General features: G+C 41.7%; 1 protein-coding gene across 2 annotated transcripts in view; it reads left to right on the top strand.

Moving 5' to 3' along the window:
- Nucleotides 1-15,720, top strand: part of MCF2L2 (MCF.2 cell line derived transforming sequence-like 2) — a 319,138-nt gene that overhangs the window by 163,867 nt on the left and 139,551 nt on the right. For both annotated transcript variants that reach the window (XM_084638977.1, XM_084638978.1), the window contains exons 14-15: nucleotides 8,943-9,046; nucleotides 13,539-13,627. In XM_084638977.1, coding sequence (XP_084495103.1) covers nucleotides 8,943-9,046; nucleotides 13,539-13,627 — 193 coding nt within the window. The remainder of the gene's footprint in view (nucleotides 1-8,942; nucleotides 9,047-13,538; nucleotides 13,628-15,720) is intronic.

Raw genomic sequence — 15,720 nt, forward strand, 5'->3', positions numbered from 1 at the left:
GGTGGAGCTGTTAGTGCTGTCCACAGTTAATATTGCCCGATCCTTCCCATTATAAGACCCCGTTTTCAGTTGCTTATAATGGTGTTAAATTTTGAACATTTGGGCTGAAGTTTTCCCTACAGGGTGTCTGCCTCATGCTAAATTATTTTGGAAAGTTTCAACAAAAAGGGTTTGGCCATTTCCTGAATGAGATTCAGGGAAGATATATTGGTTTGCCCAAGTTAAAACAATTTTACAACCATTTAGTTGAGAAGCTCAGGCACCTCTGCACTTCGGATCAAGGGCTTGAAATTAGGCAAGAGGCTTGCCCGGGCATTCGGGAAGTGCTTTGTGCTCTTCCTGTTTTTAAAAAATGTCCAAAATTCGTCTACAAGTTATAAGCTTTTGAAAAAAATCTCAGTTTACACCCATTCAGCAGAGACTTGCTAGAATTGGAAGTTGAATTCTCCTAAAATTTGTATTCCTTCCTGCCAGTGAGTTTCAGAGATATTTGCTGACAAAGTACATGTGTCATCCTCCTCCTTTGGTGAAACGTACAGAGGACAACAACCTACTACTGCTATCGGTTGTTCTGCCACTTGAACTAACAAATGTGCAATGGGCCTAAACGTTTCAAGCAACCAAGGTCCTATGTGGGTGTAAATATGATTCCATATGATAGGTTTTTAAAAAAGCAAACTGAAAAAGAACAAAATAGTCTAAGAACCTACACACAAAACACTACATTAGAAGAACATTACAATATTGCAAAGTCAAGCACTCAGAAATTAGGAAATCCCATCATTAAGGTTGCCTGTGCTTTTGAACATATAGAGTATGATATAATTCTAAGTACTCTGAAAAAATCAGGTCTTAGGCGTCTCACATTTGACACCCAAAATTAGTGGACGCTTGATCTCTTTGCCTCAGGTCCCCATATGTAAAATGAAGATAATACCATCCCGTCACCTCACAGGTATAATGTGAAAATACACTGTTTGTGAAGCACTCATATTCTATAGTGAGGAGCACCATTGAAAAGCCCATGAGGAAATAAATAATTCTGTCTTCAGAGGAGGGTTTGAATAATGTTCCAGAAATAAGACCGAGGGCCGCACATTGAACAATGCGGATAAAACAAAATATTGGATCAGCTGGGTGCTGTCCAATATTATATCTGTATTATGCACCAGTGACAAATAAATTGACTCATACTCCAGGCAGCTTTGAACTCTGAGTTCATCTGAGTTCATTTGAGGAAGCACACCTGAACCCCTTTTGGTCATTTTAGTAATAAAACCTAAACAAACTACATTTCATCTATATATAGCTGACTGCTCATTGGATCCTTTTTGGCACCCCTTACGCTTACTAATACAGAACACTCATTCACTAATGAATAACATCTGGAGTGAGGATAAAACAAATACATCCTGCAAAATAGAGGAAAGAGAAGGTGGGGTGGACAAAAGAGAGATTATCTGATGTAGGAATATGTGAATTCCATTAGTGCCTCTGGGGGAAACCACCAGCTTCTTACAGCCCACAATATTTCTGTACAGAGGAGAGGAAGAAAAGAGGCTTTCATTTTTGTGGCAATAGCATATGGCAATGACTGAGGCCTGGGGGAAAGGGGGGAGAATTGATCTAACTTACACAACTTCAGCTATGTGAATAATGTAGCTGAGATCGACGTACTTAGATCTACTTACCATGGTGTCTTCACTGCGGTAAGTAGACGGTTGGCGCTCTCCCGTCGACTCTGCCTGCGCCTCTCGCCCTGGTGAAGCACCAGAGTCTACGAGAGAGTGCTCGATTTATCGCGCCTAGACTAGACGCGATAAATCAACCCCCGCTGGATTGATCACTGCCCGTCGATTCAGCAGGTAACGTAGACAAGCCCTGAGAAACTGATGGGTCTCTTTTCTTACAGAAGGATACTTTTAGGAGGGGCCTCATTCTGTACTCCTTGCTAGAGGTAGAAAAGACCTTCTGTATTACGGCATCTAGGCCCAGATCCTCAAAGGTGTTTAGGTGCCTATTGATTTCAATAGGAGTGAGGTGCCTTAAGACTTTTGAGGATGTGGGTGGTAGCTCCTTGCCCTGGGTGAAATTCACTCCCATGCAGTGGATCAGCACAAACAAGAGGTTTCCACTGTTCCCCCTTTTGAGACTTCTCTTTATATGCAGTCTAAGATGCATGGGACACTTAAAACTGGAATGGAAAAAACAATAGTAAATTTACTAAATCCCCAGTCTGTGGAAATTAAATTTGCCCATGAGGATGGAATGCAAGATCTAATCTGAAACCCCTCCCTGAAATTCAGGGGGCTGGTTTTGAGCTTATGGTGTGGACTTCTTTCTTCTATTTATTTCTATCTACAACCACGATCTGAAATACAAACTATACTGGTAAAGCAACTACTGAGTTAAAACACTGATTCCCTAGGATTTGCTGGGTCGGAGACCAAGCTGTGGTGAGGCTTTTTAGGAACTCATCCAAGGCATGTGTATCTGAATCAACTGGAGCCATCCAAATCTTCAAGTCATGGTCAAGACATCAAAGGAATTATTGATTTTTCTTCCTCCTCACTGATTGCATTTTATTATTAGCTTGGACTTTTACAGGAGTATTCTCTAGCCTTCAGAGTGATGATTAGCCAATATCAGTGTAGCTGATATTACCAGCAGTGCTGCTTTAGGCAAAGGTCTTATGTTTCATATCATTGTTTCCTCTCGTTTGAGTCCTGCTCTTGCATGTTTAGCACACAGAACTTTAGAAAATGAGCAGGCCTTCCAGAGCAATCCAGATGACTAAACCACTGGTTCAGGTAGGGGGAAAGTTCAACACGAACAGGGTTCTAAACTATTTTAGCCAAGCTGCTAGTTGAAATGTTTTCCCATCAAGCTTTTTTTGGGACACGAAATGGCTTGTTGATAAAACTCCTAGGATTTTCTCACAAAAGTTTTGGGTTTTTTGAAACATTTGATTTGTCCACAAAATTTTTCAAAATGTGTTTAATTTCAACAAAACACACACACTCTCTCTCTCTGCACTTTTCAACTGCAAGAAAAGTGAATAAATGTGAAAGAAAAGGGATGGGGAACACCTGAAACTGGTGGGGGGGGGGAGGGGAGAGGAAGGGGCAAAAGAGAGAAGGTATTCACAAAAAATTTCAAATAAAATGAAAAATTTTGGGAGGTCTTTTCAAAATTGAGGGGAATTTATTTATTTATTTTTTACTAACTACTACTAAATCTTTATCATTTTTCCTCCTGCTCAAAAAAAAAAAAAAAATTATACCATTTTCTAAGTGAAATTATACCACCTTCCAAAGGGAGCAGCTGTTTCCATATACTAGTCTTTCTCCAAGGCTGGAGAATGCAGCTTTTGGAAATGGTACTCAAAACCAAATAAGATTCCCCCATCTACCTCATAATAAGGAGCTACTGGAGAACCAAACAGCACTCAGTGGTTGGATTTCAACTCAGTCATGGGACCTGTACAACTCAGTTGTTTTGTAGTCATAGTAATGGCTTCAATTGTTCTATGCAGGACATGTGTCAGATCTTTATGTGTAAATAATTAAATTCACGAGAAGTACACTTGAAATTCTTTGTATGTTTTGCGCCAGGATGCAGGGTGAGGAGTTGCAAAGAGAAGTGAAGGGAGAGGCCATTTCAAGTTTTGTTGCTAATTGCAGTGACCATGCAGTTGGGTAAGGGGAAAGGCAGCACATACAGATAGAAAAAATACTCCACTTATTTTGATACATTTCTAGGATAGACACAATATCCTTCTGTCTGACTGCATAATTGGGTAGGGTCATCCTGACTTCTATAAATTTATGAAAAATGAAAGACGTCAGGTCTTCTCTTTACTGATTTCATTATGGTGTGCCCTCTCCATCCAGGGCTATCTGCCATGAGCCTCCCACAAAGAAGGATGGGCAGGTGTCAGTGAGAGCTGTGGGTCCATAACATCTCTCAACATTGTTGAAGTAGCCTCTAAGACCTTTTCCACTTGGTTCCCCCAGAACTCAGTTAGACTCCTGTCTCATCATTCAGTTTCCTTTATTTGGCATATATCAGAGCTATGTTGAGTTGATCAACCTCAAACGTAGCGGTGGGAACAGGGTATAGACCCCAAATCCAAAGTTATACAAAGAAAGGGGGTTTCTGTATATATTGCATCGCATGTTTTGGGATTGGCTTGGTTACTTTGCAAGAACCACTCCCTGTATATCATGCTCTGTCCATAGGCTGTGCATGTTCGGCTTTACTCTTTATCTCATCTTTACGCCCCCAGCTTCTCTTGCCCATTGTTATCTTCTTAGTACTGTAAATGGTTCCCTGGGAGGTGGTCTTTTAGCTTACTGACCCCTTTACTTATCTTAGCACAAACATTCCATTTTTGGCCTGCTGACCTAGGTACCTCCCTAATCCTGTTGTCCAAGAAACTAGGCCTCCTGCTTAAGTATGGATGTCAAGCCAGGCCTACAGGCATGATGCATAATTAGTTTCATTTCTGAGAACCCACATATGGAGGCGCTCAAAATTAGTGAATACATCAAAAAAAAATGGCTTTTATTTTTTCTGATGGACTTCAGGTGAATTAACTAGAAATTTCCCCAGAATAAACAATAAAAGGGCTACATAATAGAATAGGAGCAAGTTTGGCCTTTGCCGCCTGACACAGACCTGCTTGAAGCATTTCATCTGATATCCAGATTTATTTCTAACAGTACATATAACTATGCCTTTATCAATGTGCTGATCAAGGATAAACATGACTAACGTTTACCTTACATTTTTAAATGTACTTTCATTTGCTATGCGACAAATCAGTTACTTCTTTGTCTAGTTTTATTTTATTACTATTAAACTACAGGAATAATTGCATGCTGGGGTCATGTGTATTAGGGAATCTCCTTCCCTCAGCACATTCTAACACGTTGTCTTTTGGATGGCAGCCAGAGGAGACAGTTCAAGGGCTGCTGATGATTTGCCCGTTGCATCAGTTGGCTCATTGGCAGCTTCACTCACTGTGAGCCAAACTAAAGCAGCTTAACACAACAGGAAGTTTTTGGAAAGCGTAGGGGACAATTTCCTGGTGCAAGTGCTAGACGAGCCAACTAGGGGGGGGTGGGGGGGAGCTTTTCTTGACCTGCTGCTCACAAACAGGGAAGAATTAGTGGGGGAAGCAAAAGTGGACAGGAATCTGGGAGGCAGTGACCATGAGTTGGTTGAGTTCAGGATCCTGACACAGGGAAGAAAGGTAAGCAGCAGGATACGGACCCTGGACTTCAGGAAAGCAGACTTCGACTCCCTCAGGGAACGGAGGGGTAGGATCCCCTGGGGGACTAACATGAAGGGGAAAGGAGTCCAGGAGAGCTGGCTGTATTTCAAGGAATCCCTGTTGAGGTTACAGGGACAAACCGTCCCGATGAGTCGAAAGAATAGTAAATATGGCAGGCGACCAGCTTGGCTTAATGGTGAAATCCTAGTGGATCTTAAACATAAAAAAGAAGCTTACAAGAAGTGGAAGGTTGGACATATGACCAGGGAAGAGTATAAAAATATTGCTCGGGCATGTAGGAATGAAATCAGGAGGGCCAAATCGCACCTGGAGCTGCAGCTAGCAAGAGATGTCAAGAGTAACAAGAAGGGTTTCTTCAGGTATGTTGGCAACAAGAAGAAAGCCAAGGAAAGTGTGGGCCCCTTACTGAATGAGGGAGGCAACCTAGTGACAGAGGATGTGGAAAAAGCAAATGTGCTCAATGCTTTTTTTGCCTCTGTCTTCACTAACAAGGACAGCTCCCAGACTGCTGCGCTGGGCATCACAACATGGGCAGTAGATGGCCAGCCCTCTGTGGAGAAAGAGGTGGTTAGGGACTATTTAGAAAAGCTGGACGTGCACAAGTCCATGGGGCCGGACGAGTTGCATCCGAGAGTGCTAAAGGAATTGGCGGCTGTGATTGCAGAGCCATTGGCCATTATCTTTGAAAACTCGTGGCGAACGGGGGAAGTCCCAGATGACTGGAAGAAGGTTAATGTAGTGCCAATCTTTAAAAAAGGGAAGAAGGAGGATCCTGGGAACTACAGGCCAGTCAGCCTCACCTCAGTCCCCGGAAAAATCATGGAGCAGGTCCTCAAAGAGTCAATCTTGAAGCACTTACATGAGAGGAAAGTGATCAGGAACAGTCAGCATGGATTCACCAAGGGAAGGTCATGCCTGACTAATCTAATCGCCTTCTATGATGAGATTACTGGATCTGTGGATGAAGGGAAAGCAGTGGATATATTGTTTCTTGACTTTAGCAAAGCTTTTGACATGGTCTCCCACAGTATTCTTGTCAGCAAGTTAAAGAAGTATGGGCTGGATGAATGCACTATAAGGTGGGTAGAAAGTTGGCTAGATTGTCGGGCTCAACGGGTAGTGATCAATGGCTCCATGTCTAGTTGGCAGCCGGTGTCAAGTGGAGTGCCCCAGGGGTCGGTCCTGGGGCCGGTTTTGTTCAATATCTTCATAAATGATCTGGAGGATGGTGTGGATTGCACTCTCAGCAAATTTGCGGATGATACTAAACTGGGAGGAGTGGTAGATACGCTGGAGGGCAGGGATAGGATACAGAGGGACCTAGACAAATTGGAGGATTGGGCCAAAAGAAATCTGATGAGGTTCAATAAGGATAAGTGCAGGGTCCTGCACTTAGGACAGAAGAACCCAATGCACAGCTACAGACTAGGGACCGAATGGCTAGGCAGCAGTTCTGTGGAAAAGGACCTAGGGGTGACAGTGGACGAGAAGCTGGATATGAGTCAGCAGTGTGCCCTTGTTGCCAAGAAGGCCAATGGCATTTTGGGATGTATAAGTAGGGGCATAGCAAGCAGATCGAGGGACGTAATCGTTCTATTTGACATTGGTGAGGCCTCATCTGGAGTACTGTGTCCAGTTTTGGGCCCCACACTACAAGAAGGATGTGGATAAATTGGAGAGAGTCCAGCGAAGAGCAACAAAATGATTAGGGGTCTGGAACACATGACTTATGAGGAGAGGCTGAGGGAACTGGGATTGTTTAGTCTGCAGAAGAGAAGAATGAGGGGGGATTTGATAGCTGCTTTCAAATACCTGAGAGGTGGTTCCAGAGAGGATGGTTCTAGACTATTCTCAGTGGTAGAAGAGAACAGGACAAGGAGTAATGGTCTCAAGTTGCAGTGAGGGAGGTTTAGGTTAGATATTAGGAAAAAGCTTTTTCACTAGGAGGGTGGTGAAACACTGGAATGCGTTACCTAGGGAGGTGGTAGAATCTCCTTCCTTAGAAGTTTTTAAGGTCAGGCTTGATTTAATTGGGGATTGGTCCTGCTTTGAGCAGGGGGTTGGACTAGGTCCCTTCCAACCCTGATATTCTATGATTCTATGAACAGAGTCTCTTGTCAAACTGCTAAATGTTCAGTGTTTAGAGACCACAATCTCCACTCCACTAAACCGTGTTTTTTCCACGTGCACGGTAAAAGAAATACATTTTGATTGACATAGCAGCTGTGGTAACTGCGGTCATTCAGTAGTGCATATGTACAGTAACTCCTCACTTACAGTCATCCCGATTAACGTTGTTTCGTTGTTGATCAATTAGCAAACATGCTCATTTAAAGTTGTGCAGTGCTCCCTTATAATGTTGTTTGGCTGCTGCTTGCTTTGTCCACTGCTTGCAGAAAGAACAGCCCGTTGGAGCGAGTTGGTGGGGGCTTGGAACCAGGGTGGACCAGCAGCCCCCCTAAGTTCCCTGGTGTCAGCTGCCCAGCAGGCTATCAATTGCCGGCAGTTCAGCTGTCCCTCCCCCTGCTTCCTGGGAGCTGCTCCTGGGATCCTCCTACTTGCTGTATGGGAGGAAAAGAGGAGGGCTAATGTCAGGGTGTCCCCCTCCCCCCTGCTTACCCCATCTCCATAGAGCGAGGGGGGATGGGGGGGACGAGACTGGACAGGGCTCAGGACAGAGGGAGCTTGCTGGCAGCAGCTGCTGCCTCAACTTGCTGATCTACTTAAAAAGGCAATGTGCTTAGAGTGCGGTCAGCGTACTTAAAGGGGCAATGTGCATCTCTCTCTCTCTCCTCACACAGTGTGTGTTTCTGTCTGCCATGCTGTCTCCCCTCCCGCCATTTGTGCCGCTTTGTAATGTGTTAACCCTTGAGGGCTCAGCCAAGTACTAGTTCATCATTTAGCAGTAAAGCAGTTCCCAGGAAATATCCCACCCTCTGACTTCACAACCTCAACCAAACTTCACAATCATCATTGCTCTGTACAGTATTAAATTGTTTGTTTAAAACTTATATTGTGTATGTGTACACACACACACTATAATCTTTTGTCTGGTGAAAGTTTCCCTGGAACCTAACCCCCCCCCCCATTAATATTTATGGGGAAATTATATTCACATAACATCATTTTGCTTGAAGTCGCATTTTTCAGGAACATAACTACAACATTAAGCGAGGAGTTACTGTACTTTGAATGCAAAAGAAAACAAATTGTCTTACTGCTAAGCACTGAAAACCTGTTAAAGTATTCAGGTCTTCTTTTTGGGACCAATTCTACTGTACCCAGTTGAACAAGATTCCCCTCCACTTCCACGCCAAAAATAACTCTTAAAATAGTTGGGAATTCTCTGGTGACTGGAACTGACTAGCAGTCCTGTTGTGTGTAGATAGTTAAGTCAGGTGTTTTTATTCTTGTGCTTTTACAATTATTAACAGCTCACCTAAGACAATGCTCTGATTTATTCCCCCTAATACTATGCATAATGCTGGAAGCTAAAACTACTTACTGTTGCCCAGTTTACTAAAGGCCAGATCTTAGTCCCCAGGGGAAGTCATTGGAACTTTTCCCATTGATTTCAATAGAAACTAGGATTTAGGCATGCTAGCACAAGTTTTCTAATGTTAGTTTCTATTGATTCCCTCAGCTACCAATAGGAGATCAGCAGAAAGTCCCTGTCCACCAAAGTCCATCTCTGAGGTAGAATTATCAAAAAAGAAAAGTGTTAAGAAGACTAAAGGCGGAATTAAGGTAGGAGCATCTTTGTTTTTGAAACAGTCTCTATTGTGACAGAATGCAAGGTGATCTCACTGTATGGTGCAACAAAAACTCTTAAAATACACAGGGTAAAATATCCTACCACCCACTCCCATGTGTTCTACATCAGTTTCATACTGGATTTTATGAGCATAAGCATTCTGGTGAAAGCTGAAATTCCTTTAGGGAAAAAAAATATATCTGGCTATATGTGTACTGCATGTGCATCTTGAATACCCCTCCCATATTACAGTGCATTAGCTCACAGGTATGTACTGTAGTTTTAGCGGTGTTGGGCCCTGAAGAAGGGCTGTGTATGGCTCAAACGCTTGTCTCTCTCATCAACGGAAGTTAGTCCAGTAAAAGACATTACCTCACTCACCTTGTATCTCTTAGCTCTCAGGTATCATACTGTAGCTTTTTGCCTAAAGTGGGAATCTTACTCTGACGTCACCTTAGTAAAATTAACCCCGTAAAACTGGTGTTCTGTTCTAGTCAGGTTCTCATATTGCACTCATCACGGTGGTATCCAGGCCCCTTCCAGAGATAAAAATTAAACAATGAGACATACCAAGTGGAGTCCCCCTCCGAGATAAATTTACTCATTAAATACTTTTCAGAAATAACAAACTAATCCAATACCTGCTGCTGCATGGCAAAAGGTGGTCAAAAAAATGCAAAGCCATCTACAAATTTACAAAAAATATTAAGATATATGCACCACCAGTCACTTAATCATAGCTTTGTAACACTGACCCATTCCCCTATAGTGCCCTTCTCCTATGTTTGGTCTTCCCTCAGTGTCCTTTTGCTTCTGAGATTGCAATCTGTTTGGAGCAGAGATGGTATTTAGTTTGTCTGTATTGTATCTCGCACACTTTTGGGTACTCATTGAATAAATAACTCAGCTAAAATTTCTCACTTTATACTTAAGAGAATGTCAGAGCCTGATTGAACCCAGCAGCAAGCAGCTCTTACTTGCCTGTTCAAACTAAAATCTAGAAAAACCACCATCCCTCCAAATGCATTAGAAAGGTGGCTCCTTTCTGCTGTAGATTCCGCTAGTACTGGATTCAACAAGCTATATGGACTAGTCCATGTCTATCTTTACTTTGTCCTAAGACATCATACAGCCAAGCAACATCCTTAGGCTTCACTTCAGATTTTAAAGAATCAAAATTAAATTAAAGAATCAAAGAATCAAATTAAAGAAAAGAATCAAAATTGTCAATATAAGCCCACTCTATACACAACTAGCCCAAAGTTGCCTGTACAAAGCTCTGCCTACTGGGAGGTAAGGACTTTTCAATTTAATGTTTACCTTCTTTGCTGATCTACTTCTCCATTAACTGTTGGACTCTACCTAAAAAGTATGGAGGCGGGTCAGGGGAGGAGGAAAATCACAAGGACAGCTAGGGTTCAGAAGGCAGTGGAAAAGCAGGAGAGGGGGCTGCTGGTGGTGTTCATCTTGTTTTGAGCCTGGCCCCTAAAAGGGTGAGTCTAATCACAGTTGTCCCATTTCTCCATATCAGGCAATGTTTCTTTGTACTTTGGACTGTATATACATCCATCTCTGAGAAATCTAAAAATAGTTTTGTTAGTGAGGTAAGAGGTGACACTAGCATGCCGTTGTTTTGTAACTAGAGGAAAATGACTAACTGACTTTTTCTTAAGTCCATTCTTGCCTCTGATCTGCCTTCCAGATATACAGTATTGCAAAAACTTTCCTTCCTGCTGCACCCACAAACTGCAGCTTCTTATTGGACACTTACTAGAGTAGTCATGCAGCTGCATTGTTGCAATGCTCCTAGGAAGTGGCATGACTCACATTCATGGGGTGTTAGTTGTTGGATTAGTTCAGGGGTCAGCAGCCTTTCAGAAGTGGGGGGCCAAGTCTTCATTTATTCACGCTAATGTAAGGTTGTGTGTGCTGGTAATACATTTTAACGTTTTTAGAAGGTCTCTCTAAGTTTATATTATATGTCTAAACTATTGTTATATGTAAAGTAAACAAGGTTTTTAAAATGTGTAAGTAGCTTCATTTAAAATTAAATTAAAATGCACATCTTATTAGTTCAGCGCAGTGGTTCTTAACCTCGGGGTGCATGACGCCCCTCCTGGGGGTGCACGACATGAGAGATTTTTTTTAGAAGGTCAATGATCGAAAACACCAATTAAGCACAGGCACATAAGTACAACTACTTTGTTTAATCAAACCTATGTATTATTATAATTTAACGATTACTGTAATATACAAAGTTTACGTTTTTAAGCTAATTGTAGTGTCATTTTTGATAAGGGCTGCAGAACTCTGGGCCCAGGCCAGGAGCAGAGCCCTGGGCTGGCTACCGGTACCCCAAGCCGGCAGGAGGGCTGAGCAGGGCGGAGGCCCAGACCCCAGCTGGCAGGGGGTCAGGCGGCTGGAACCCCAGACAAGTAGCGAGGTGAGCGGGGCCAGTATCCCAGGCCGGCAGCAGGCTGAGCAGGGCCAATGGCCAGGACCCTGGCTGGCAAGGGGCTGGTGGCTGGTACCCCAGACCGTCAGCGGGCTGAGCTGGGCGGCAGACAGTACCCCAGACCGTCAGTGGCTCACCCGCTGTCGGTCTGGGGTTCCGCTACTTCCTGCCAGCCAGGGTCGCGGCCGCCAGCACCGCTCAGCCCGCTGCCGGCCTGGGGGTCCCGCCCGCTGGCCCTGCTCAGCCTGTTACGGGCCTGGGGTTCCGTTCACCCAGGCAGGCAGCAGGCTGAGCGGGGCCGGCAGCCGGGACCCTGGCTGGCAGCAGCATGCCAGTTTAAAAAAAAATCGGCTCGCGTTCCACCTTTGGCATGCATGCCGCAGGTTGCCGACCCCTTGTTTTCTTTTTCCCCAGACCATTACTTGGCAGGCAAAAGTATGGCTCACCACTATGACCTCACTTTTTCAAAGGTGAAAGGCACTAGTAGTAAGTTCATTTGCATCAAGGAGCTGTCTCCCACTCCTGACCAGACATAATTTTAAAAAGCTGGATACTAAGCAAAGGGAAGATTCCTTCTCCCTGAATCTAGCTCAATATACAAGTATAATTAACTATTACTCTGCGGACAGCCATCTGTTTTTTCCAGTCCTTTCCCTCGCCTCAGCTTCATGCCCTCTCCTGTGATCCTCTATATTCATAAGACATCACTTTTTGTTTGCTAAGTACATGGTCCCCCTCTGAGTGGCTCCTTAACATACACATCTTCCTAAACTTTTCCTTTAGTGGTCTTCCCAAACACTCCCTTACCTGAACTGCTGTCCTATTTTCTCTCATCTCAGTTAGTTAGTAAGGTAGCTCTTCAGGGCAGGGACCATAAAATCAAAGAAGATTAGGGTTGGAAGAGATGTCAGGAGGCCATCTAGTCCAACCCTCTGCTCAAAGGAGGACCAACCCCAAATAAATCATCCCAGCCAGGACTTTTGTCAAGCCAGGCCTTAAAAACCTCTAAGGATGGAGATTAAATTACTAGAATGAATTTCATGGAAGACACTACTGAAAGAGCAAATTCTGCTCACAGGAGGAATAGTCCCACTCAGTTTAAGGGGGATTAATTTTTGAGAGTAAGGTAAGCAAGTTTTGGCCCATGTCTTCAGAACCAGAAAAGGAGAGAACACCCCAGGCTTCCCCTGAAGCCAATGAGAGAATTACCAAGCTATTTTGTGTAAAAAGTATTTTGATATTTATCTACACTGTATAAAAGCTACTTCATGGTGTTAAATACTGAAAGATCATTGACAGTGCAATGCTTAACCATGGGTAATTTCAGTATCCACCCTTTCCTGTTTTATAAATCCAAGGTGTTAGAAGCCTCTGAAATAATATCATCATCATCAAAAGAATGGCAAAACGATTCTAAACGTTCCAAAAAGAACAAGAAACCCCATAATTCCTTGGAATTCACTGTACTGCATTGTATATAAATTTTGAAATCTGAAGACAAACTAAACTGCATTCAGTTAAAGAACGGGAACGTCATTCAGGCAAGACAAAAACCCCACCATGCCTAATAACATGCTAAGCAACCATAAAATGCTGAATTAAGTTTGTGATATTCCTATTCAAGGCAGATAAGTATGAAGAGTTGCTCCCGATATAAGAACAACATTGATCTCATATGTTATGAGCTAAGAATGAAGATTATAAAAACTTTATAAGAAGCCAAGAATGTCTCTGGTATCAAGAGTAGTTTTCCTCACAATAGGATAAATGGAAAAATTCAGAGCCAAAACAGGTAATACATATGGTTATAAAATGTTCTAGAAAATGTAAGAAGTTAGCTTTAAATAAAAAAAAACCCGCATACATTAATTATTGAAGTCAAAGTTGTTAAATATATAAGCTGTCAATTGATTTACTTAAATATATAGTGTCAAATTCTGCCTTTTTTGCTTTTTAAAAAGCAACTGAAAGGCGAGCCTTCAGTCAGCAAATTACAACCATTTAATTTTTAAAATTTATTTTTAATTCAGATTGAAGTGATGCACGAAGCCAGTCAAGGTGGGTCCAGCAGAGTCCTGGTGATGAGTGAAAGTGAGGAGAATCTTTCCACTAGGAGGAGGTAAGGATGCAGAGGAGTCTTGTTAGCGACAGAAAGTAATGTTTTCCTTTTGCCTTAATAGAAGGCAGGTTTTTTTATTCAGGGATAGTACATCTCTCAAAAGTATGTGTTTTCTCTAAGACTAGATTTATCATCCATTAGGACAGTCAGTCACCCACCATATTAAAACACATTTGGGATTCTGCCCAAGAAAAGTCATCAAAACCAAGGTATGAGGGAGAGTATATTTTTGTAAATAAAGGAGGCTCATTTTGCATTTATCAGTTAAATTTAAAGTGAGGATTATTATTTATATAAAATGGCACTTGTGGTCTTAACTAAGAATGAGCTTGCATATTCATCTTCAAGAAGTTTACATATAAATATCTTAAAGTATCATGGGCTTAAATAACTCCTTAGTAAGAGAAGATTGTGTGTGACCAGGAAACGTTAAAGGTATGTGGCTTTTTTTTTTTTTTTTTTTTTTTTAAGTGCATATGGTAATGGCTCACGGTCTCTAAATTTTAGGAAGACTTGTGAAATAAACTTGGAATTAAGTTTGAGTGCATGATCCTGAACACAGACCACACGGAGACAGTAAAAACAAACAAACAAATAGTTCTATGTGAAATAGAATTACTTTCATTAAATCTAGGATAAAAAAAATTCAACTGATCCAGCCCTCCTTCCCTCTGTTTTCCTCTTGGTGTAGTTCCTTGACTCTTCATTGTCCATATATCTTCTAGATCTTCATACAAAATTGTCTAATGGCAATTCATAGCCATTAACCTAGATTTGTGAGAGATTTAAAAAAACAAATAGGTAAATATTTAATCTGAAAAGTAATTTTAGTATGTTTCTTGTGAAACATTAAGTGGGTGTGCTGAATTGAAACTTTATTGGAGACAGTCAGGTTTATATTCCATATGCATTTTTCAATCCTCTCTACTGTATGTGGGCATTTTATTACTACCTCACACGGTCACTTCTGTTAAAAATGCTACTATTCAATACAAAAGTTTTTACAGTAGAGCGTAGGAAATAAAGCCTAGATTTCCATGTACATAATATTGCAGGTGCTGAAGATGCACTGTTCTTGAAGCCCATACCATTATAAAGGCAGCAGATTTTAAAAGGTGTAAGGGTTATTTGTTTATTTGAAATGAACCTATATTAACTGATGTCATTTCCAAGTTCGTAGCTCCTAGTCAGATGCTTATCTTGGGGATGGGTGTGAGTCAGAACTGTAGAAGAGATTGTTTTCTCAATGATTTTCTCTCCTCAGATTTGCAAACCCAATCCACAAATAATATGGATTTAAGACTGTTGTATGACAAAGTTATCTGTGGTGAATGTGAGATGTTCAACTTGAAGAGCCATGTTTCTGGCTGAATTTTGCCTTTACTATTATTACTTGTAACACCTCAAGTTAAAAACATTATTTTCTTTTCATTTAGTTTAATTTATATACAAAATGCTGTCAAATGCAATGTCAGTTTTCCAGTATATAATCCATTAACAAGGGAGAAACTAAAATGCATGTCAAAACTAAAAAGATCCTTATCAACAGGTGGATTGGGGGGGGGAAAATGTAAAGCTTTTTTCCCCCAAAAAAGGTTCAGGACACAGGCCCAGATCCTCAAAAGGTATTTAGGCTCCTAACTTCCACAGAAGTCAATGGGAGTTTTATCAAATAAAAATGATTTTTTTTAAAAAAGGTAGTGAGTTAAAAATATTGACATCTCTTAAAACTAATATTAAAATCTTCAAGCCTCTAGAAGACAAGTAGCAGTCTTGAATATAGATTTAATAAGTTAGAGCAGCAGAGACTTTTAACAAAGCAATAGTGTGGAGGATACTCTAAACTAGTTCCATAAACAGCAATTTTAAAGAATTTTCAAAACTAACTTAATTTTGTTCCTAGTATTGAGAGGGATACCACTTTTGAAGGTTAGCAGTAATGTGGATCTTTAACTTTATCTGTTCCCAATAAGGCTAACAGAGACATTCTCTTAGAATGCAAATAGCACTGCTCCTGGAGTTGAAGAACCTACCTCACTGACGCCTAAAACTTCCATTTGGGAGGAACAACAGTCATCTGCCAAATATGAACA

The sequence above is a fragment of the Lepidochelys olivacea genome (assembly GCF_965140295.1).
Source record: "Lepidochelys olivacea isolate rLepOli2 genome assembly, chromosome: 9".
Taxonomy (NCBI): domain Eukaryota; kingdom Metazoa; phylum Chordata; order Testudines; family Cheloniidae; genus Lepidochelys; species Lepidochelys olivacea.